At 34.5% G+C, this 25,828-nt stretch overlaps 1 protein-coding gene across 9 annotated transcripts in view; it reads right to left on the bottom strand.

Annotated features, from left to right (window-relative positions):
* Positions 1-25,828, bottom strand: part of RYR3 (ryanodine receptor 3) — a 248,358-nt gene that overhangs the window by 100,364 nt on the left and 122,166 nt on the right. For all 9 annotated transcript variants that reach the window (XM_080395875.1, XM_080395881.1, XM_080395877.1 and 6 more), the window contains 8 exons: positions 23,134-23,220; positions 22,544-22,770; positions 20,690-21,491; positions 19,975-20,175; positions 19,300-19,402; positions 15,270-15,407; positions 5,331-5,604; positions 3,321-3,435 (listed from right to left, as the gene is read on the bottom strand). In XM_080395875.1, coding sequence (XP_080252001.1) covers positions 3,321-3,435; positions 5,331-5,604; positions 15,270-15,407; positions 19,300-19,402; positions 19,975-20,175; positions 20,690-21,491; positions 22,544-22,770; positions 23,134-23,220 — 1,947 coding nt within the window. The remainder of the gene's footprint in view (positions 1-3,320; positions 3,436-5,330; positions 5,605-15,269; positions 15,408-19,299; positions 19,403-19,974; positions 20,176-20,689; positions 21,492-22,543; positions 22,771-23,133; positions 23,221-25,828) is intronic.

Below are 25,828 nucleotides of genomic sequence, written 5' to 3'. Positions count from 1 at the left end.
CATACTTTTCAATTCTAAATAATATTGCTTATACTTTATTATAACAAAGTGTATAAAACAAAAAAAAATATATATAAGTGTAACCTTTTCACTTAATGAGACAACAATCTTGCAAAAGGTAATTATGTAACTAAAAGCTATATATGTATTATCGTTTCAAGACGTCAGGTGCACTTCCTAACTTCCAGAGACTTGATTAACTGTAGTTTTACATCATCACATTTTTTTTATAATATATGTGGCTCATTTGTCTATTTCAGTCGTGAAGGAACTATTATGTACAAGCAGCATTACATATGATTTCTGCTCCTAAATGCAGGAAATGAATGAAAAACATTCATTCATTCATTCATGAAAACATTCAACAAAGTTTCCACTCCCCATATTTACAGGGATTTTAACAGAATGCGTGACATAACTTTGTTTAAAGAATTACAGTAACAGCAATACTGTTAAAAGTTGTCATTTTTAGAAATTCCTCGTTATTGACAGGAATACATAAGAATATGGAATTTTAAAATTTTAAATCAGTAAGAAATAATTTTGAAGTAAAATGATTCACTTCTGATAGCCAAAAAGGGTGTTGCTCAGGATTCTCTGAAGATGAATGAACCACCAACAATAGAAATCAACATGACATTATGATTCCAAAACTATAAGACCTGAAGACACAGTTTTTAAAGTAACTATTTTTGGCATTAAGATACACACTAAAACCTAATTGTGATGGAAATGCTGAAAGCTTGCCCAACCATTTTCTGGGATATACGATTCAGCAATGAAGTATCTTTCCAGTGTTTTGTTAGTCAGTACCAGCAAAGTACTTCTAAGGTACAGAGTTACATTCAGTCACACCATATTCCACAGATCTCATCTCTTTCTGACTCATTTATTAATAGCACAGCTGGAAAGAAGCCTGACATAGATTTTCTTCAGTTTGAACTGACAATTTTTTACCTTCTTACCATTCCTTCAGAGAGGTGTGAGCTGTAACACTCAGTACATATCTCAGTACAGCCTCATGATAAAATGACTTAACCAAGAATCTGGAGATCTAGGTTAAACCATCTGCTGCCACAACCAGGGAAAATGCCCAATCCCTAAACCAAAACCAGAGACTACATTGCATGGTTGCTCATTCCATCTCTTGAAGCTACAACACCAAACAGAAAATGTCCATGAAGCTGGAAAGGGAAAACAAAAGGGAACATACTAATAATCTAGCTGTGAGGAACTTCCCTGAAAGCAGGAAAAGCAGTGTTCTGGTGCCTGATGCCACCACAATACTTGAACTGTATACCAGCAACTCACTGGACAAACCCACAGAGAATTTCAAAAGAGCGTACAAACCCATAGCTGGCCAAATCATGCTCACCATTTCTGGCCCTAGTCTTCATTCAAAAGAATACCTTACCTGGCAGAGTGAAAGATCCACAGCATGCACAAACATATACCTTTACCAGATTACAGACCAGTGGTTCCACCTAGGGTCAACAGCCTTTCAAGGAGATTTCTCTGCCAGATTAGAAGTTAAGTACACTAGCAGAAGATCAACAGACAGCAGATAACAATAGGTTTAATAGCAGTATTTTCTCTCCCTGCAAGACTGCCGTTCTTATGAAGGAAACCTTAAGGCTTGGAACTCAGAAGCAACACTTCTCTGCCTGTACAGCTCCCTGCCAAATGCTTTGTTCTGTGAAATCTCCCCACTGCAACATCTAAAGTTTGTGCTAACGGTGTGCAAAACTCTTTGTTAATAAGCCTTGCTATGTTATTTCATAACATGACTGTAGCCCTGTGACTCCATAAGAAAATTATGGGTTCTGAATCATGACTATCTGGAAGTTTCCACACCAGGTGAAGTGAAGCAGCGGTATGGAATAGATCAAATCCCAAACACACCCTATTTCTTGTCCATATTTCTTCATAAGATTTCTATTCCTACGCCAGTTCCAGTCCAATAGGCGAAGTTTTGGATTCCTTCTGAGAACTTTAACTCTCCCCAGGCATTTCATAAAGAAAGAGACATAAAATAGACATTTTGGGTGGCCAGACACATTAAATGCTGCAACATCAGGTTACCAAGTAATTTTCTAGGTCTGCATTCCCTTTGAAGAGTACCATGGTAAGTCTGTAAATTATTTTTGTAGAGCTGTGTTAGTAAAATTTTCTATGAAAACTTTTTCATTAGAATTAGAAGGCATTGTGGGGTTGTTTTGGGTTTGGATTTGTTTTTTTGGTTGTTTGTTGGGTGGTTTTTTTGTCACCTTTGACTATATGTACACATTGTAGTAAAAACAGAGGGTTGTGACACCTATACATTACTAAAGTATTAATCCTCTTATAAATAATTTAGACTTGCCTTGAACTCAAATGTGAGCATATTAAAACAGAATAACTAAAAGCAGTGAATACTTATAACAGTGTGACAGTATAGCCAAACATGATGGATAAGTGTTTTATAGAAGTATATAGCTATGTGACCAAAGAAGCAAAGAAAGAGGGGTGTAGCTGCACATAGAAGGCATTCAAGTTATGAAAAGCTGCCAGACAGAGACAAGGGTAAGCACTGGGTGGTAAAATGGGCTGAAAATTGTTCCCAATATGTAAGAATGAGTGGCCAGGCAAAACAAAACAAGATAAGCAGTACTGGGATCAGAGAAGACCCTTATTTTTGGGAGGGAGTCAACAAGATAAAAATATCAGGCATAAACAAAGCGAGGAATGAAGACAAGCCCACTTCACTTCTGACTTTTTTCAGCAGCCTAAATACAGTAGCCTAAAGTTAGGCTTTTCAAAATGTGCACCACTCTGCTTTTCAACTAATACATATATATTCAACATAACACTAAGAAATTGGAAAATACAACACTGCAAGAAAATTATCAAGTATTTAAATTTGAGCATTCAAAATTAAAGTAGATTTAGTCTCTTATTATAGTTTATTGCTAATAACATCTCATCTAAGATGAAAAGCTATATTTTCCTAGCAGAGCTATGCCTTCCATAAATGCACTAATGTATATATTTAATTTAAAATAAGAAAAAAATCTTTTTAAGTCCTATTAAAAGACAAGTGATACACATATAACCTCCCAGTCACTTTTTAAAAATCAAGTTCTAGAATGCTGGGCTTCTCCCTCTAGTAATGTAAAAGCTGTTCTACTTTTAACAGTAATCGATATTTCAATTTGGACAAGCAAAATTTGTCTTACATGAAGGGGATTTAATTTTCTTCACATACTTCCTCTTAAACATCCTAGCATACTTTTGGAAACGTTCAAAATGCAAAACACTCAATAAAATTATGGTGAAATTACCTGAGATTTATCTCCTCCAAGCACATTCACCATCACATCCATAACAGTCTCATGCATGCCCAAGACTCTCATTAAGTTAGGATGCTGATAAAACACCTTGTTGTTCATTATATCCCTAAAATGGAAAAAAAGGGAATAATGTGTTTTTAAGAAACACCATTTTAATTTAAAGCAATGACACATTATTATAGATTTCAGAAATAAGCATTCACTATAACATAATATTAAATTCTTAGATTTCAGAATAATACAAAAACACCTGACAACTAAATGCTTTACATTTCAATATGCTGTCATTCCTCTAATTTTCATGAATTCTATATAATAAAAATCCAAACTTTTAAATTATTTCAAAATCACATTTCTTCCTCTTTCAATTGCTCTTACCATCTGTTCTGTTTAAAGAAAAAATATATTCCGTGGTGATCTAAGTGAGAAAGGATATATTCTGTTATGTTTTAAGTAGAGAATGGTGATCAAATCTAAATCTAATATTGCCCCTGCAGTAACGCCTCTTAATTAATTTTCTCAGTTCACAAAGTAGAAGACAGTAAATAGACTTAATATTCTAGGTTAGCTGTTAAATGTGTTTCATCAATATTTCCAAAATCAAGACCATCTGTCAGAAGATGTAAAATGGCATGCAATCCCCTTAAACATGAATATTTTAACATTTTCACTCTGCCCACCATCCTCTCAACATGTTCTAGAATTTCCTGTATTGGTTTCATAATCCAGAACACAATTTATGTGTTTCAACTTGAATCCAAGGATTTCTAACATTTTAGGTCAGCCTGTTAAAAACAAATGGCAAATAATAGACATCATGCATGCTTTAAAGAAATAAAGAAAACTGGGAATGGAATGACTCATAATACAGCACCTCTGGGAAGGGCCTACACGCATGCCAAGTTTAGACAAAACTTACTCTTTATCCTTCCTAGAATTCTCAGCAACTTTACAAACAGCATCAGGGACAAAGGTAATACCGTTGCATACTAATGAATTGTTACATGACTTGCTCAGTTCAACCAAAGAGATTATTCTTTGCAATTTTTACAAAAGCAATACAATTTTTAAAAAGAAATAGAGTAATGGAAGTTAGAGTAATGGAAGTTCCTTGCAACTATTGTAAAAGAGAGAAACTGTTCAATGTTCTTGACGAAGGACAAATAAATACAGTTTTTAGGTAATCATACTATCATTTTCTCTCTTTTTAAATACATGATTTTAATTGAAGTAATTAATTTTCTGTGATTTTTTTTCCCCTTCCAACATTAAATAGCCTAATCCAGCAATTATTCACCTAGGAGGTGCGACAGACATGCAGGCATGTACCATAATACTGCTGCTTAACAGTGGTAATTTCATAGCAAAGACAGAAAAAAATATTCTCACGTCAGTAGGCATTACATAAAGACGATTTCTTATAAATCTAATGTAATTAAGGATAAAATAATCAGTCTTCCATGTTCAAATACTTTAAGTTGGCACTGATGATGACATAATAATTACTAACCAATCTGAAAATTTTCAGATCACAACACTTTGCTGGTTCTTAGCTTAACTGCAATCTTAACTGCTTGCACAAACTTTCCAATTAAAAAGACACCAGCAAGTTTATTTACTCATGCATGAAATATAATGTGAGCTTTGAGTTTGGGAAAGATGTGGTATTGACACCAATAAAGATTTAATTTACTTGTTTTCTCCAGAGCTGCCAAAACATGTACATTGATGAAGCTTTAAGCATTAGGCTTAACTATAGCAAAAGGAGTCAATTTTCTTTAGATAAGAAAATACTTTAGTTCCCAGAAACTTTGACACATTTGATACTGCTAGAGATCAATTGGAGTCATCTGGGAAATATCTAGGCAAATCAAAATTTCTAAAACATATCTGCATTTTAGTACAGTAGTAATTTCATTGAGGATCTAAAATGAAAAGATTTAATAATATAACAAAAAAGCTCTATACAAACTTAAAAATAAAATTATGTGAATTACATACCCTAATCCATTAATCATTAGCAATTCCTCCTCTTTTCCCATCCTGACACTAAGAAGTGAGCGAATCTGGCCCAGTGCTGCAAGCAGATTAATGGTGTCTTTGACAGAGGCAGCACTAATAGTGTATGCTTTCCTCAGGGCTTGCAGTAGCTCACCAATGCTGTCATATTGCCTACGAAGGAGGGTGTACATAATCCGAACTAATTCTGGATCTTGAATCTGATCTTCCTGGGACCAGCGCACCATAGTCTGGGATATAAGTTCTTTCAGTGTAGCTAAAAGATAAAATACAGAAGTTACTAGCTATTACAACAAAAAAAAAAATGTCAAAAATATGTATAAAAGTAGAATATTAGATAACAGTAGACAATGAGGCAAAAGAACACAAGCAGAGTTAAAAAGATTTTTCAACTGGAAAAATAATTTTTAGGTCTTTCAAGATAAGAAACACCTACTTAGTGTTCAAGTCAATATCAGCAATGAAAACTTAGTTGATCATGACTTGTAAGTTAGATGTTATATTTAAACTTTTGATTTATCCTTAATTTCTAGATCAAGATTATAAAATAGCACTAAGTGCAGCAAAAACACCTTTTCATTAGGAATGACTGAAATCTAATTTTATAATGCCAAAGAAACATCATATTTTGATGATCGTCAGCCTAAGGTTTTGAATGCAGAAATTGGTAATTAAAATTTCAGTAAACAGTTTACTGACTGGCAAGTATGAGTTCAAATTACAGCAGAAATATTCATGAATGTGTGCTCAGCTTGCCAATCAATTTTGTTGTGGGGGGCACAAGGATGAAGTATGTTCTAAATTTACAAAACTGCCAGAAAGGGGGATGAGATAGCCACCTTTTTAAATCAAATACCCAATTCAGGACTTACCCAGGATGGCTTAAGCCACTTTTGCTGCTTATTCACTTGAAGAATATTTAGCTATATTGTTGTTCAAATAAAGGACCTACACTGTCTTCAAAGTGATGATCTACTTAGAAACATCTCAGAAACATATGATGATGAAAACACACTAAGGAGTAGGATATGCAAACTGAGTTAGAATAGAATTTACTCTGTATTTCCCATCTGTTTGGGGAAAGTCATTGTCACTTGGAAATACATTTTCTAAAAAAATAATACTGTTTGGAACTACACAGTGCATATTGCTTGAAGCAGTTCTGTTGTACACGTTTCACATTCAATGACCCTGAAAACAATTTTTCTGAGCTCAGAGTTTAGGAAATTCACCTGAAAACTAAACACATATTCCAGTCGTTGTTCCAACAAACGTTGTTGGTTGATAACAAGTAGAACATGAATAATCACCTTCTGTCTTAAAACAATACTACAAGTTTCTTTTCTCTATTTCCAGCAATGTCACCTTCTGACTTTCCCAAAGTTCTTCCAATTGTAAGAACTGCCCCCTCCCAATTTCCAGAGCAAAAGTGTTTATAGCTAGTGTATATCTATTTATTTTTGTGTCTACACTATCCTTTCACTTGCTAACTCTCCTCCCTTACAGTTTACTTGATGTATTTAAAGAAAACCATCATTAATACTCAGATTTTGTTCAATAAACAGGTTCTTTTCTGTGGGGCAGATTCTGTATTTCATTAAGACAGCCCTATTCTTAGAGGCATGTTATAACTGATAACATAAATAAGCTTAGTTCCAAAACACCATATAACTTTCTACAATTTCTTCTTTCAGTGCAACAAGGCACTCTCCTTTTCTTTGATTCTTGCACTAAACTCTTCTTTCCTAGAATAACTAATAATTTCCTATAACCTTCCAACTCATCAAGTGTCACTGATTTCTGGTTCCAAAAATATAACACACTTCTTACGTCAGAAACTCAATGATCTTATTAAAGAACACAATTACTTACTCTGGCTTTCTGATAGGGGTGAAAGGGATAAACATAGGCTAAAGAGCAACCTGAAGTGGTAAACTCCAGAAGGAGTTAAGGTTTCCTCCTGTGAAATGACATTAGGTCTTTGATATCTCAAGTGATGGCTGCTCTCACAAGGCTAAAGGACAGACTGTGACAAATTTTTGTCTTTTTGCTCTACAAATCTAGTTCCTCATTTCCTTAGTAGTGCCAGAAATAAATATTTTTTGTTGGATTGAAAGGACTATTACTTTCAAAATAATGTCATATTTTTGAATTTTTTTTTTTGGTTCAATGAGGGAAAATACCATATGATTCACTCCAAATAGTATTTTCCACATTGGCTACAAAATATTATTTGAACTTACTAAATTATGAGGGCAATTTTATACATTTAACTGTCAGATATTTATACATGTAACTAAAAACGTATTACAAGTTTTAGTACAAACATAATATTGCACAAGAAACACATTCTCATAAAATAAAGAAGTGAAAACCAAATTGTTTCCCTGATATTGAATTGCCTGTGCAGAGTTTTCTATGTGTAAGTGCAACAAAATGGTCTTGTGTATTTTAGAGCTTCTCTCTGGAGTTTTGAAAATGTTTCTCCACAAAAAGTGTTAGTGTTTCTTAGGTTTTAATACCTTTGAAGGTTTTGATTTTTTTTCTTCTGATAAACTTTTAAGTATCATATTGCTATATGTAATTACTTTTAGGTAGTAAGGCAAATAGCCTTGGGAAATCAATTAGCCATGTTCTTGCATGAATGAATTTTTGGTCGGAAGATAAGAAATGGAGGGCAGAACTAAATGGTAGTGGTCACAAAGAGGGAGAAACAGAGGTGAAGTTCTGCATATATCCATGCTGTGTTCTGTGATGTTAAGAATCTTCCTTCCCTAAAAGACCTGAAAAGGGGATAAACAGATGCAAACAAGTTTGATGATAGAAAGTTATGAATGGGTGTAACTGAAAAAAAACCAAAAATAATTAGAACTTACATGGACAGAACTGGGTAATAAAATGGTGATGAAATTCATGTTAAAAAAAGTAACTATAAATAAAATAGGGTAGGAAAATACAGTCTTCATTTATAAATATAACAATGAGATGTTAACAAAGATAAGATCTGGCAGATAGATCCAAGAAAATCACAGAATCACAGAATAGTTGAGTTTAGAAGGGACCTTTGGAGGTCATATGGTCCAATGCCCATGGTCAAGCAGGGCCACCTTCAGCCAGTTGTCTAGGACTGTGTTCTAGATGGTTTTTGAATATCTCTAAGAGGGAGAGGTCCCTTATCTTATAAAACTAGTTCAATTATCAGTATCAACTAAAATCCACTGACAGTCAAAAAGATCAAATCAAAAGCCATGATATTCAGAAAGCAATGTTTAAAGCAGAATACATTATGCCATTATGTTAATCCACAGTTCAGTCACACCTTTTCATCCCACACAAGAAGAGGCCTTCAAATGAAGCACATTCACAAGGCAGGAGCTAAGCCAAAAAGAAAGGTGTGTCTTCATGTAATGGATGACAGAATCCTGAAACTCCCTGCCAAAAATGTAGCAGACGCTAAAAGTTCACATTTGCTCAAATGGAGACTACACAAGTATCTGCCAGAAAGGTACAATGGGGATATACAAAGATAAACCTCTTCAGAGTCAGGAAATCTCCAGAGCCAAAGATAAATGGAGACTGGGACAGTATTAAAGTGGTAAGTATCATATCTGATTGTTTCATTCTTACTTGTCCCTAGATAACCATTTGTGGTCACTGTTTGAAACCAGGTATTGGGATGGATGGATCTGAATCATTACACCTGTCTTACCCATAATATTCCAAAACTTTAGGGGCTGCTTAGTGTTTCTACCTCCGAGCATATAAAGCTTATGCTCAGTATTAATTTCTTATCTGATTTTTTTTTTTTTAAATACAGAACTTTGCAGTCTGGTTTCTACTACTTAACACTAAAGGCTTCTCAAGTTGCCACTCTCAGCCGCTTCCACATACTTGCCCACATCTAAGCACAGCAGTACACTCTGAGGACTTCTAACTGAACTCCTGCAAAGAGGAAAGCCAAAAACACTTGCGAAATTTGACAACCACTTTATTAATAAACTTTAAGAGGCATTAGAGTTAAAAAAATTAGGAAATAAGAGAATAATTCCTTCTAGGCTGCTCTAACACCTGTACGTCTTAATTTAGGTTTAGCAGTCTGCTTAGAGTCTCTTTTTGTATTCAGATATATTGTCACAGGGATCTGCTGTTTCCTTCCCTCTAATCCTTTCTACCTCTTTTGCCCTGTACTGAAACTGAGAAGCTCCTGTGTTTGTTTCACCTGAGAAAAAAAGATCTCCTTGCAACTCACCCAAAAGATAACAGATGAGAAACAATCAAATGCGATGACTCCAGCATGATCTCAACAATAGATAGAAAAATCTGCTATTCTTTTTGACTGCTAATAAGTAACAAATGTACTGTACTGCAACCAAACATTCTGTAACCAAAATTTAAAAAACAAGCAACAAAAGAAATGGAGCCCACAGCCAGCGTGAAGTCTATTGTAAGTAACAACTACTAAGTTACATTCTGTGGTTTCAGTATAAGTAGCACTCTAAGGAACAAAGTCTCAAAGGACACAAGCAAAGATTTTTCAACTTAACGTTACAATCACATCTTTTTTTTTTACTTCCCCTTGAACATGTAGTGGTTATTATCCAACAGAGACTTAACCTTTTCACATAAGCATTCTCATATATACACACTAAGTTCACTTTGAAAGACCCATGGTTTACTGTTTAAACATGGGAACTGAATTAGGGTATTTGTTCAAGCCAGTAAATTCTACTTCCTGATTTCTGTTCTAGGACCAATAATCAAGTATATACCTTCCAAATATATGGTTCTACATGAAAGATTTGTATTACAATAGCAGATATCTTCCCTAAGTCAGAAGCACCTGAAAAGCCCTAGTTAAGTGAGCCTGACAGCCATAGTTTCTATTCCCAAAACGCATGCACAAAATCATTGATCTCCTTTCATTTCTACCTGCAGGAAAACTAGAGTATACATGTCACTCACTAACTTAAATAAAAAGTCTTTCTTTGCCATTTCTTGTGTGTAAGGGTACTACTACTTTTATCACACTACAAGCCTCTGGCATGTGGAGAGAGGTGATGGGCAGGCCAGTAAATTTAACCTGTAACAGAAGCTGGGAGCAACGTGAATATTGGGCATGGTGACATTGATAACCAGCTAAAATAGTTGCTAATGTTTTTCCAATTTTTAAGTTTTAACAAGAAATTGCAGTGCCTTAACAATCTTTCAAGACTGTATGATGAGTACCCCATATATATGCCTTATATAAATTATGACTTGACAGTTACAAAAGTCACATTATCATAACTAACGTTAATTTATTGCCTCAATGTGTTTACTCTCTGAGTTATAGCTTGTTTTAAAAACAAATTTTACTAATTCATTATTAACACTAGTTTAAATTTCTGGCATTCCTCTCCTAACATAAAAGTCCATTTGTGAGTAGATATGAATGCATGCTTAGAGGAAAGGAAGACTTTTTTATAGACACTAGTTCCTTCCTATGAATATTCAAACGCTGAGTATGTATAACCAGATGCTCAAGGCCAGAGACTTTTAGCCTTGGCAACACGTACACACCATGCTAACCACAACCCATCTTCATGCATACAAGAGGATGGGGGTACCTCAGGCACCCATTTGTTTCACTCTCTGAATTCCCAATTTCCTGGGGCGTACAAGAGAATTTTACACATGGACTGCATACCTCACAGTCTCCAGCTACATTCAAGAACATAATATAATAAATATAATTTAATATAATGTAAATATTATATATCTTTTCATTGTAATTTGAATGAGTTCATATACATATTAGTACTATGCATCACTCCAAGGGGAAGCCCAAACCTGAAGAGATTATCTGAAATTTCTAGAATCATTTGTCCAACCTGCATTTGTGACCAAAAACTCCAGTACATGAAATAAATAACCTGCTCTGTTCCAAGGGCCAGATACTATGTGCCCTGGGGCTTTAGGAGTGAATGCTTCCTGATTCATGACAACAGAATTCACATGAAGCCTGAAGAAGAAATGATACTTCCCAGATATTGAGTAGGTCCTACTACCATTTCTCTTTAGAAAGCAGATGCTGACAGATGAGTCACTGGAGAATAAAGCCCAGTCAGCAGACCTATCTTTGTGCAGCACATGAAATTATTATAAGATTTAATGTATTTACAACCTAGTATCAAGCTTAACAGATCCAAAGATGCTTTTAGGACAGGATAAACCCTCTCTGGTGTTTTACAGAACAGGCAGATCATGTAAGAGGTGTCCTGAGTTATAAAATAGCATTGCTGTCTAATGTCACACAAATCCTGATGAAATTATTAAGTCGGAAATGAAATTAACTATTCTAGGTCTGCACAAGGACTGATTGCCAAACTGAGCAAACGGGAATTAGAAGAGGAGCATTTACTACCATTGTTGGTTGGAAGACCAACTTCAGGTCACTTGTACAATTTTGCAAGTGGTATTTGTATGGTGTTATAGAAACTCAGAGCTGGCAAAAGCCAATCTTGATTCACAAAGGCAACAAGAAACCTCAGCAAAACTTTATCTTCTAAAGGAACACCTGGAGGAAATAAGACTTTTTTCCTGCCTTATTCCTCACCATCCACAGTCACTACTAAGGACTGAAAGCTCATAAACACATGACAGCAAAGACAAAATTTCCGAGATTCACACTATAGATTAATCTCACTGGGGATAACACACGGCAGTGAAAGGCAGGTTTGCTGCTCAGAGGCTCAACAAAATAGTCATGCAGATGGCAGAGGAACTGCAAGCACAGAACCCATCTTGCCTATTTAGAATAAGATCACTCCTCCTGTGTTGGGGTATAGGGTAAGAGAATCTACATGTACAGGAATACTGCTCAGAATAAAACATCTATGATTTCAAGTGTTTTGGGGTGTTTGCATGCATGTATGTACATTTGTGTGTACACATACCCTAAGAAAAGGTAGTATTAAAAAGGAATGTGAACACTTTGGCTACTAGTCTTTCCCTGCTGGTAACAGAAACAGCTACAATAATTTATTAGAGGAATTAGAACCAAAAGAACAATATACCTGCAAAACGCAACATGCAATATTGCAGAGATGAAATAATAATGACAAATTGCTACTCAACTGAAGCAGACAGAACTTGAGATAACTTCAGGATATATGTAGGCTTTCCTGTCTTCCATTTACAAATAAGCTCAATTTTGCTCTCAAGTAGCAAAGACATTGAACTAACCTCTGTAACAAATGCCACAGGGAGGTATCTGTAACATTTGTTATTTCAGTCCTTCCTTTAATTATAAGTAGTGTATCTTTGAGACACCAATAACACATGCAATAGTCTATTTTCAGCTTTCCATTGCTAAAATGACTCTGTGCAATTATCAATTACTTAATGCACGTGCATTTTTTTCATAAATTCATTAACTAACTAAATAATATTCTTCAAAGCATTATAAGAAATGACAAGCGGCTATACATAGCATCTCTCTGTAGTTATGAACATGCTTGCTTTCTCTGAAAATCCAGCATTTCAAAGAACCAAAAATGGTTCACATACAGTATAGCACTTATTCGTAAGTTCTGGCAGTAATCACAAGTTAAAATTGATTGTATGCAGTAAAAAAAACCTAACCAACAAAAAAAAACCCACTCTTATTTCTCTGTATAAAGGTATATAACAAAACATATACGCTGTAAGTATTCAAATACTTGCTGGATAATGCTTCTGAATCTGGTTGTTAGAATGTGAAGAAAACTTGCTGAAACAAATTCTTAGTCTCCTTTTCTTCCTGATTTATGACATTAGGCATGGTAACAAGATGACAGATATGAAATACAGCAAGTATATGGCATTTGCGTATAAATAACAATAAATGTTATTTTAATTCACTTTTCTACAGAAAAGACAAACTTCCCATCTTTTTGTATTACAAAAACTATGACTTACAGTGCTGTATTTATCCATCATTCCTCTAAGTGGAAAAACCTTGATTCAACTACATTTATGTTTCTTACAAGAAGTAACTGTAATTTAGGTAAAACTTCCATTGATTAACATCTGTCAAGCTTTGCACAGCTTTCTCTAAATGCAATATACAACATGGCTATATATGTTGTCAGCTGATACATATATCTTATGAATCAAGCCCAACAAACCTCCACAGTGCTTTGCAACATGTAGTATCAGGCCTTTTTAAGAAAGCTCATCAGCCTACCTGCTCAGCATTAGCCAAGAAAGAGCCTGGACTGTTTGGCTGAGTGAAGAGAAGGCTCAGGGGCACCTTGTCAATGTATATAAATACCTGAGGGAAGGATGTAAAGGAAACAGAGGCAGGCTCTTTTCAGAGCCCAGTGATGGGACAAGACGCAATGGGCACACACTGAAACACAGGAGGGTCCATCTGAGCAGAAGGAGAAACTTTTACTTTGAGGGTGACTGAGCACTGGCACACATTGACCAAGGAGGCTGTGGAGCCTTCATATTTGGAGATATTCACAAGCCATCTCGATGTGGTCCTGGGCAACCTTTTCTAAGTTGCTTTGCTTGAGCAGCAGGGTTGGACCACATGACCTCCAAAGGTCCCTTCCAGCCTCAGCCATACTGTGGTTCTATGAATCACTTGCCACAGAGCATTACAGATCTGAAAACAGTGTCTTACTCTTAAATTACGCTAATTAACATTAAGTAAATTATTGTATTGTTTCAACAGTTACTCTCAGTTCTCTGTGTGCTTATTCAGCTGTACTAGGCGGAAGGACTGTTTTCAGTGATGTAATATATATTCTCCCATACATATTGTTTCTAGGTCTGTGGCTTAAATTGTCTCTCCTATCTTATTAGTTTCAAAACATATACGCAGACTTTTCAAGTGTTTTGAGTGAAATATTTATATTTTAACGAAATGTTAATAGCTTACTATTACTCAGCAAACACACAGGGATATCCCAGTCTTCTTTCACTATAATATTCTCCTATGGTGTCTGCTCTTTTCATGTATGTTTAAGCAACATCAAATCTCACTGTAAAGGGCAATGAGATTTATAAATATAGAGAAAACTTTCCAGGCAAACTCATGATATCTAGGCGGTATTATTCTCTGCCCTATGGTTTTAGAGACAATTAAAGATCTATAGAAGCAAAGAGCAGGATAAAAAACAGCAATATTAAATTCTGGAAAGTTCTGTTAACTTAAGCATTTATAAATGCAGCATTTGCACTTGTACTTAAGATAATAAAGATGTTTCTTCTGTTTAATTAGTCAAATATGTTGAATTCAGAAATTCTTAAATTCAGAAAGGGTATGGTAAGAGTGAGTATGGTGTGGATATGTGTATGATATGTGAAAATATGTATGAAATGTGCCTGTATGTGATACTTGAGATAAATCAGAACAAGTTATTAGTTTTTAACTAATATATATATTCACCATCATCAAGTGAAACAAGTGAAAGCCTACCCTTCTTATACAAAAAACAAGAACTGTAAAACCATTTTGTCACATATATCTTAGTACTGAGATGCATACAGCTTCTCATGCAGCCAACAAAAATGAAGCTAATCTGTAAAGACATTTTTGCATTTTAAAAAAAATCAAGCCATATACATGGAAACTTCTCAAGTTTGGAATTCTTGAGTCTAGATTATGGTGCCATAATTAACTTTTTACATTTCTTTGTAAATAATATGCAAATTTTCAACCTCAAAATTAATGATCTGGATTGAAAACTTCCACCATTTTAACTTCTTGTTTAACAATGCATGTAAGTTGTTTAGTATGTAGGATAACTGTTCTAAGAGGCAGAAGGAACTTAAACAGGTAGCCTCCTCCTTAAGTCCACTATAAAGTTTTATTAGAAAATATACTCTTGTTGACTGCATACACCTTTAGCACTTGCATCACAGAAGTATTTATGTGGAAAGAAAACTTACTAGGAGATTTCTCTTCTTCCTCCTTAGGTTCTACTTTCACAGTTTTTGGTGGACCTTTGATTTTGTACATTAATGAACGGAGTTTTCCAGTCAAGGAGGAATCTTCCTCTTCCTCTTCCTCCTCTTCTAGTGGAATACCTTAGCAAATAATAAAACTGGTTAGAAACAAAACTCAACTTTTGAAAATTAACTCTTTCAGTATTTAAACAATACCAAAATACCTACAGGACTTTTTTTTAAACCATCAAATTTCATACAGGAAAAGCAAGGTAGTAAGGCCAGTAGCGTTAATAAGTTAGCTACAGTAACACCCATCAAATTAAGTTTATTTCAGTACACATACTCCTTATATCCATATTTATAGTAATATTTTTCAGTATTATGACCAAAGAGGTGGTATTCTTGGAAGATTCTACTATGGCAATTCATTTTGACTCAGCGTCATATCCGATTAAATATGTGAGCCTTTATTTCATATTGCAGAATGTAAGCTAAAGAAGGAAACATATGGCTGTATGTCACAGTGTAACACAATTTTTCAGTCAAGGTATATAGCACTCATAAACAAATATATTAACTGAATTTAAATCTGTAATAAGACAGATGTCCAAAGATTACACCAGTAATAGATGTTTTTCAAGAAAATGTGTACGATGAGATGGGATGTCATTTTACAAGATAGTTTAATACAGTTCAGTTCACTGCATTGCTTCACAACCATTCAAAGCATTTAAAAATCTATCACACATCTTAGTGATGATCACATACCACATGTGTTATGTGCAGAAGCACAGAACATCTAAGCAGGTTCCCTTCAGACCAGAGCTAATTGTGCTGAACTGAAATGTAAGCTTTTGCTGTTTGGCTGCTGGTCAAAATGAAATTGGGAAAAGGAAAAGATTTCCAGATAGAATACTGAAGAGATACAAGCTGCAGCAGAGGAAATAGGATAATCTGCAGAGGTTAAAACTGGTATTAAAAAAAGAAACTAAAGAAAGGAACGGAAATCTGAAACGTGGTATTAGGTTGGAGAAACTTTGCCACTGCCAGCTACCAAGGGCAAGGAGTTAAAGTTATGACTAGGAGTGACTAAGAAGGACATTCAGAGGTGGCGGGAAAGAATGAAAGAACTAGAAATTGAAATTGGAGACTATGTATGGAATTTAAGGATAGGGTAAATGAGACTGGCGGGGCAAATTAAAAAAAAGCAAAATGAAGAATGAAGGAAGGCTACAGTCAGTCTGGAAACGGTAAGAACAGGAAACACAGCCAATAAGGAGAGGAAAGAGAGAGTAGACAAGGCTGATAAAGAATGCAAGAAACTCTGGCATTGAAAAAAAAGCTAGGCCCTGGAAGCAAGAGACAGACACTGGGAGAACTCTTAGAAGTAGAAATGGGCAGACAAGAAGAAATGCACTGGAATAATGAGGCAAGAGTGTTGGACCGGAGGAGATGGAGTCTGTGACTGCTCCAGATGGGGTCTCACTCACTGCTGCATATAATTCTTCATTCATTTTGCATCCTCTTAGAACTGCAATGTATTTGGAAGCCGACCATCTCGTGCTGCTACTGGCTAACCACTTAATTCAAGTGGCAGAGGTCTGTGCACTGGAACAGATGGTTCCAACCCAGATAAGCATCAATTTGATATTATGCAATAAAATCTGTTGTAAATTTGTTTGTTTTGTTTATAACCAAGAAATTACACCCAAAAATTATGATAGAGGACTATTATTTTGCTGAAAAAATTAACCACTCAGAGTTAGGACATGCTAGGATTAAGACTGCCTGAGTAACTTTAATTCAGACTATTTGTGTATATTCATTATGAAGCAGCCTTTAATTACTTGATTGCATACATATTTTTCCACTTAGACTGAAAAGTATACTTAGTATTAAAAAGCTGATTAAATATTCCAAGCACAATTCCTATTCATTTTATCAGCAGCTGTGATTGCTTAGTACTGATTTTCAGAACTAAGTCAGGACACAGATAATGAGAACCATTTATCCACAGCGACCACCTATGATGATAAATCTGTAAAAGGCAATGAATATGGTTTTGTTTAGAATCCAGAGGATCATTAAACTATTTTAATCATGAGACTGTGCTTTCTCTGTCTTCAGTCTCTCTTTCATTCAACATACACATGTATATTGCAGTAAACAATAATAAAAGTGTACCCCTATAAAGAAAAAAAACCACCCCACAATCAGTAGGGTTTCACCTCATGAAAAGATGTAGAGTGATCAGGAAATAAGCTAAGTGAATACCAGCAACAAGATGTCAGGGTAAAATAAATATATTGCAGAATTAAGATATTTCTAAGTTGGGAGTCTTCCATAATCTTCATCCTGGAGTCTCAGAGAACTGTCTAATGCCAAATAGGCATTATCTTTGAAAACCAGAGGTCAAATAAAGCACTAAGTGACTGAATAATGGAGATGACAGTATCTACCTTAATAAAGATGGGGAGAAAGAGTAGCAGCTACAAGGGTATTAAGTACTCGCTTTAACCCCTAAAGAAAAATGCTGGAATGAAAGAAATAGGTTTTGGTAAGCACTTAGAAGCAAGGATGAATAACGATCAACACAGCGTTGTCAAAACCTAATTAGGTTAACCCAAGTAAATTTCCACCTATGATATAGGTAACCTTACAGATACAAATCTTGATTTTAAGAACTAAAACCATCTTATACAATATCCTCAGCAATAAGCTGATGAAACACAACCTAGATACCCACTTACTCATCTTTGGCTGAGGCTAAAGCTGAGGTACTTGAAAAATGGTAATTGGCTTATCACAAAATCACAGCTTGATGGTTGCTGGAAATTCTAATAGGATACTCAGAAACAGCAGCACAAGATGACAGCAGAAGCCCTAACGATATCTGCACAGAATGGTATGGGAGGCATCACAGCTAACAACAGAAATCACAAACTGTTAATTACAGGTCACTAAAAGAATCCAATTGCATGAACTGGGTAAAACTGGGTTTAGGGATAATCAGTGAAGAAAGAACTAGCAGGCTGTATTACTTAATATTTAAAAGTGACCTCAAGCAAACAGAAGGAGGAAGAAACTATTAAGATTACCATGCTCTTCCTGGGGATGAACTCGAGGTCTGCCAATTCACTGTAATGACTCAGTCTCCTTCATCTTGGACAAGATGGATGCCATCAACCATAGGACCAAGAAATGCACTGGAAGAGTAACTACCAGTATATCTACCAAGTAGGTAGATATGAAAATGCTTTGTATACTAGTTTTAACTGCATAGTTATTAAGAATGAGCAGTAATAACTAGATGACTCAGCCTATAAATGTAAGTATCATTATAAATGGACTAAAAATTCCATTTTTCTCTTGATTAGATTAATATCTTAATAGACTAACAAAAGAATTTTGGCATCATACATAAAACGTGATTTCTTAGCCCACACAAATTGCACAGGCTATCTGACATAGCTCACCCTTGAGGATACCCTAAGGAAATTAAAATTCAATGACTGGGGCAATTCAAGCTGTAATCTGCAGTGTAATAGTGTTTTATAATGATTGACCATCACAGCTGTGTATACACCAGGAAACTAAGCTAAAGCAGTAGTAGCAGCAGCCCTCATACAGTGTTTTTTATTAAATTTTCTCGTTCTCAACTTCACAGCAATAATGCTCTTTCAATATCTTTTATCTTCTTGTACACATACACATGTCTATATAAATCTTTTAAGGTAATTCAGCCTTCTTGTCTGGATAATTTTTATTATCCCCATTAATTCTAAAATTGCTATACAAATAGAATACTACCCGGTATTAATTTAGTAGATATATAACAATGAAAAACTAAAACCATGCACAGGTTTCCCATATGTTTGTAAATGCATCAGTTTGTCAGAAAAGTCACCACGTAAACAGTAATACATCTAACAAAAAGACCTCATCCTATTTTTTTTTAACTCATTTGTTCTTTTTTCACTTAAAGTGTCAAAAAGACAAACAAAAAACATAACAAAACCTTGCCACTCACCACAGTGAATTAGAAGATCATCATGAAATTCATATAACTCATCCCGAATCTCCTCTGGACAGGGACAATCCTCTCCAAGTTGAAAATTCAGCAACATATTAATCTTTAAAGGGAATAAAACAGAGTTAAAAAGCTCAGATAGCCAAATACATATTCTAATATATAGCCATACTTTACCTGTTTATAATCAAATTGACATAAAACATAGATTTCTAATACAGCTTAAAGGAAATAACAAAGCGGTGGTACTTTGTAACCTTTACAATTAACATCAAAATACAGTTACACGTAACAAAGCTGTTACCTGGAGGTATAAAAGACTATTTCCACCATATAGATTTCAGCACAACAATAACTTCATGCTAACTGCTGGCAAGTAAAATTGTCAAATTATCATCATCTTGCAGTACCGGATGAATCTCGGCTCCTCAGTATTGGGCAGTAATGTTCAATTTTTCTACACTGTTAAGAAGTCCTAAGTCAACTGGTTTAGAGCTTGAATTCTGGAGTAAAGGTATAAGGATTCTGACATTCAATATTTTGTGGCATCTTAATAAATTTTATTTCAAATTCAACTTTGCTTCTCTAGCAGTTCCAATGGTAGTTTAGAAGTCAGAACTCTATCATCACGAAGACTTTTTTTACCTTTAGATTCAACCATTTGTTTAATATTACCTGTTCTTGAGGAGGAGACCGAAATTCTTTTGTCTTCTTGGCAGTCAAAGCAGCAGACATGTTCAAGGCTTGCATGAGTTCATTGTACCTATATTTCTGATTATATTGTAATTTTGATACATAACGGTCCGCAAATGATACAATTGCTTCCACTCTATGTTGTAGCTCACAGTCACAGAAATAATTGAGTAAATGACACATCTATGATAGAAAAACAGACAAGTTCAACAGTTTAACAGACTGACCGGGGAAGAACTGCAGTGGACACTATAGACTGAAACAGACTGTAAAAATGAGAGGCTTTTTTTTCCCCCCATATTTTCTTTTAACACTGTAAAGTTGACAAATCTATACATTTTATTATCTGATTGATAATATTATATTGCATTCACAGTCTTTCACTCCATGAACTCAAAACATGTAGAAATCACAGAATCATAGAACAGTTTGGATTAGAAGCGTCCTTTAAAGATCACCTGGTCCAACCTTCCCTCCTATGAAATAGGTAGGTATTTGCATATCTATTTTGAGTGTCAATAACATGTAGAAAGAATTGCATCATCATCAGATTTGGTTATTAATGTGAGGTTATAGGGTGAATTGGAATAAAGGTCTTTAGCATTTCAAATTTTACAAACTACAGAACAGACAAAAAGCACTACCTTTCTTTCATCAATAGCAGAACATATGTAATACATTCATATTAAATGGTCACCTGAAGTTTAACAGATTCTGGTAATCTTGTCTGCAATAAGCCCTTTGCAGGTGCTTTTGTTTCTTTTATTGCTTTCTCCCCAGCTTCTACAGCTTTTTCTTCAACTTGCGTAACTTCTTCCTTCTCTGTCCTCTCTTCTGTTTCTTCCTTGTGATCTCCAAACACACTAGGATCAATGAGGAGTAACACCTGCTTCACATCATCATCATCAAAAACCCCCATTATGAGTAATGTTGCTATCAGTTTAAGAACAGGAACAAACTGGAATGCAACCTGTCCTCCAACAGGATCTCGTATATGACTACCACTACACTGTACTGCCTCTGTTAGCATACTTATGGCCTTGGATTTAAGTGTGTCAAGGGGTATCTCTGGGCTGGATGTCTGACGTTCTTCACTGGTCGCAATAAAGCATGGAGTAGAAAAATTAAAGCCTGGTTTCAGACAAGTGCTAAGCCCTACTCCAGGTAAACCGTGCTTCTTTGTTTCATCAGGATATAATTTAATAGTTCGAGTTTCATCTGTAACTGGAATGATAAATTCATTGTTCATCATGAGTTTGGCTTGCTTGGCATGCTCCAAATGAATACTAATGAGCAAGTCATAGAATCCAGAACGCAGGAGTCCAGGTAAGTATTGATTATCTATAGTAAAAAATAGCTGAGATATGTCCACATGGCTACAAAGTGCATAGGCAACTCTAGTGTTACCTAGAGCACTAACTGAGCTATAGAGTTTTAAAGTGTGGTAGTGAAACTTCATCAAATCTTCTTGTTCACATAGTTCCAAAATATCAACGCATCTGTCATGAAATAAAGAAACAGAACACCAGTCAATTTCATGAATAATTATTTTGTAAAAGAAAAGTTTTATAATCTCTGCAGATTTTGGTCAGCTCCATTTTAAACCATTAATATTAAGATTGGTACTGACTAATCTTAACATGTGCATCATTAAACCACAGTAAACGGTGGCAATAATTTGATGAGATTATTTACAAGTACTCCTCCATAGGGGAAAAAAAAGAAAAAAAAAAAAGGAAAATTGTAATATAGAGAAGGTTCTTTGCAAGCTATAGTAAAGTAGAGCTTGTTTTTAAAAGAAATATATTTGGAATGCTGAAACTCTGCAGTAATACTGTCACTGAACAGTGCCTTTATAGTTGAGGATCTCCATTTCATTTTTTCCACAAAAGACAGTATTTTTTACTCTTTTCTTGAATTCAGCTTTATTAACAAGAAATAAAAATGCTTACTGAATTATTAAAAGAAGCTGCAAAATAACTGATAAAAGTACAGCAGTTAATTTATCTTTCTGCTATGCTTTTGCTTACAGTTTGCTTTGTCACTGGTTACATTATTTTGTATTTAGATACATCTTTATTATCCTCATTCTGAAGATAAAACCCAAAGAAAATCTAAGAAAGTCAATAAGAACATAAAAACTTAATTCATGTAAATTCAGAGCAGATGAAACAGGAACTGATTACATGTTTTTATTACAGAAAAAAATCAGCAAAATAGTACTTGCATGTTCTTTATATTGGTTTTCTGGAAGCTGAAAAATCTCTATGTTTAAAGATCTAGAGATTTAAGAGATATTATTTTGTAATTTAAATAAAATCAAAGTCATTTTTTCTCTATGTATGGAAATGTCATCACATGGCATTAAAATTATTCAGCCTCTTGCACCTACTTAAATTTAATGAATATGATATTATAGCAGATAAGATCAGAAATTCTAAACAACTCTAGTGCAAATATTCTCCAAGGCAGGTTTATCCAATACCCAGATAGCAGCTTTCCAATAGACATTTTGTCCACACCAAGTCACTGTAGTTCCTCCCAAATGTACCTATTTTCTTCTGGGATATGAAGTGCCATCATCTGCAAAGGTTCCAAACACTGCACAATCCAGCCATGACGTTCACTGACACGCTCAGTTTCTACTTTTAGAAAGCTGTTTGGCATCCTGCTCCATAACACAGGTGTAATTGTTTGCACATCAAGACGAGGGGGACACTGAGGAACAGGATTTCTTTCTTCACTTTTAAAAATTGCTGCTGATAAAGGCATGGTATTCTGAAACAAATAGGCATAGTCAAATTATTTTTCTAACATCTAATTATGAATAAACTTATAATACCAAAAGGAAGTATAACTAACTGATAGCAAAGAACTCACAGAAATATATGTTATTGCAATAAACAAAATCCATTAAAACTCCCCCAACTTTAAAGGTGTTCTCCCCAAATAACTTTAGTTTGTTTTGACAAATGCAGTTCAGATTTGTTGAACAATTAACTTCATTTAATATTTACATTTACATATCAAATAAGAAGTCATGCCATTAATTCAGTCTTCCTAAACGAATTCAACTGAGCAGGAATTTCCATGGAAATAAACAGATTTAAAAGAGCACCATTGTAGAAAATTGTATTGTACCTTTAATTTACCAAGTTCAAACTGAACCAAGTTAGTGCTCGTAGGCTGTACAAAAGTTGCTGGAAAAAGCTTTGTGTTTGGTTCAACCTAGAAGAGAAATAAGATTAAAAAAATTAAAAATTAACAAAGCAACAAGGATCTCCTGCCAGAACATGACATGATATAAAATAAATACTATATACCTTACACTTCATATACACATCAAATAGCTGCAGTCATTGTATTAAAGTGTTGACTACCTGTAGTTTACCTCTAACACAGTAAATCATTTGCTGAGTTATCTTTATAGGTCAACCTAACTTTCAGGCAGGTATGTCTGCTGCCTTATGTGCTCTCAACACCCATAACAAGAATTTTGGTAACACTATGTGCTGATCCTTCTTACACATATCCAAACCCAACACCTCATTCTAGAGCAGCTCCTTAAAAATCCAGCCACTTTGCAGCTACATAAGTATGCTCTTGTTCTAGGAAAAGCATCTACAACACAGACCAAAGGTAGAATACAGCTTTTTAGACCACCACAAATCTTTTAGAGTTTTTTCACACTTTATGCTGGGCAAAATAATTCACTACCAAAAAAGCTCAAAAAATATTTCTAAAAAAGAGGTAACCAGAGGGGATAATAAGAGGGTGAAAGTGCATTTGATCTGGATAGGGCAAATCTTTATTTCCTATTAAGGTAAATTTCTGTATTGAGTAAATTTCTGATTCATATTCCAAGAAGAATGTATTTTTTTAAAGATCTCAAAGATCTCTTTATTTCCAGGCTCAGCATTTGTCTCCAGTCTTACAAAATTACAGTGAATCACTAAATGACAGTGCTGCAATTTTAAAGTGTCTGGTTGGGTTTGGGATTTCTTCGACAGCTACATTATCCTTATTTCCCCATTACAGCTGCACTCAAAGTACACATCAGGTAACACTAGTTTATTCTGAAGAATTCTCTACAAGATCAGCCGCCCCTACTGCCATGAAAAAAAAAAAAAAAAAAAGTTAAAACATACTTATAGGACAGCATATTATTTGAAGGATTTCAGTGCTCCAGGGTAGCTGACAAAAGGTACACTCTATGCAATCAATTCAAGGTTTTAGGAGTTCAATTAAATATTTTAATCACATTATTATGTACTTTGTGTATTATGCCTATACATTATACACACTAAGTACAATTACAATGTTTATGCTGTTATGGAGTATAACTCCTAACTTTGAGGATAGCATATTATCAAAAATTGCAAAACAATAAACAGAGTCACAAAAAAATTTTAAAAAATTATATTCTTTTAGATGAGAAAACAGCTCCAAAACACAACATAACTTAAACAAAATGTAAAATAATACCATATACAAAAAAATATGTATACAAAATAAAGTTTTTTCAGGACTATAACTATTGGGATAGACAAAATAATGCAGGGCCAGGAGTGTACATTTTAATCTTTTTTATAAGAAAAAAAAAACACAACCCCAAATCCAGAAACAAAAGGTATCCTGGACTGAAAGACACTACCCATAAAATGTGTCTTTTATTTCATTAAATCCTGGAAGTAACTGACCAAGACAATATAACTCTTAGTCTCCAACCAAAGATAGACATTTCCTAGTAAAAGTAACTGAATTTGTAAATTCTAATCTTGCTTGAAGGTCAGAAAACCATTACTAACTCAGAATAAAATAAAACACTTTGTAAACCAATATTGAAGATTTGCCTGAAAATTAATGGCATAATCTCAAATATATATGTATACACTATCTTTTGTTTATTTTGCTAATATAGAAAGTGGTTTTTTCTAAATATCACCATTACATTCAATAGTTAGATCAAGAACTACAGCAAAATTCATTTCTTCTCTTTGATATGTTGACCTGTAGGCCATTTAGAATGAAAACAGCATACAAATATTGTCCCTCTACTTCAGTTAAGAAAACTGAAAAGTGAAAATGGTTACAAGATTAGAGTAATTATCCTGTAGCCTCTAGACCAGACAAATATCAATCATTTGCTGCACTTTGGGTAAGAGGTCTAAGATGTATTATAATATTTTAAAGACTTTATTTTATGGTAAAAATATTCAAGAAATGAAAATGAAAACTACATAAAACTATTTGCACTACTTTAAAAAATAGAGAAAAGAAATTACTTGAAATAAACAAAAGTTGAGAAATATTTCACCCTCACATATAACACTCCTGTTGGAATATACCACTGTATCTTACAGCAAGCACTGGGTGTTCTCATTTTTCAACAGACCAGGTTCTAATAGGTTTACTGAAAAACAATTCCAAAAGCAAATCCAGGTATTTTTTCCATCGAAAAGACAAGCAACAGAAGAGAAATAATTGTATTTTCTGAGATTATTTTAAATTTTAAATTTAGTACAAAGGATGCAGTTACATTAATTACAAGTCATAAGAGGAAAAACCTGAAAGTGTGTTTTACACTAAAAGCAATAACAGGCATCTTCTACATCTGTATTTTCCTAGATTTCTTTGCAAAATTAGAAAAACAGATAAAGGTTGTTCTGTGGAAAAAAAACAACCCAACAAGCTTCCATGGTTTTGTTCAGAAGCTGTCATATTAATTTGTATCTAACTAAAAAACAGCAAAGCATGGGGCTTAAGCGCTTTCATCTCCTGTGCTCTTTCCCCAGGTGGTTGACATTTAATAACCTCTTAGCATAATATGGAAGTC

The sequence above is a fragment of the Falco punctatus genome, assembly GCF_963210335.1.
Source record: "Falco punctatus genome assembly, chromosome: 7".
NCBI lineage: Eukaryota > Metazoa > Chordata > Aves > Falconiformes > Falconidae > Falco > Falco punctatus.
This window is presented reverse-complemented; position numbering and strand designations above follow the sequence as displayed.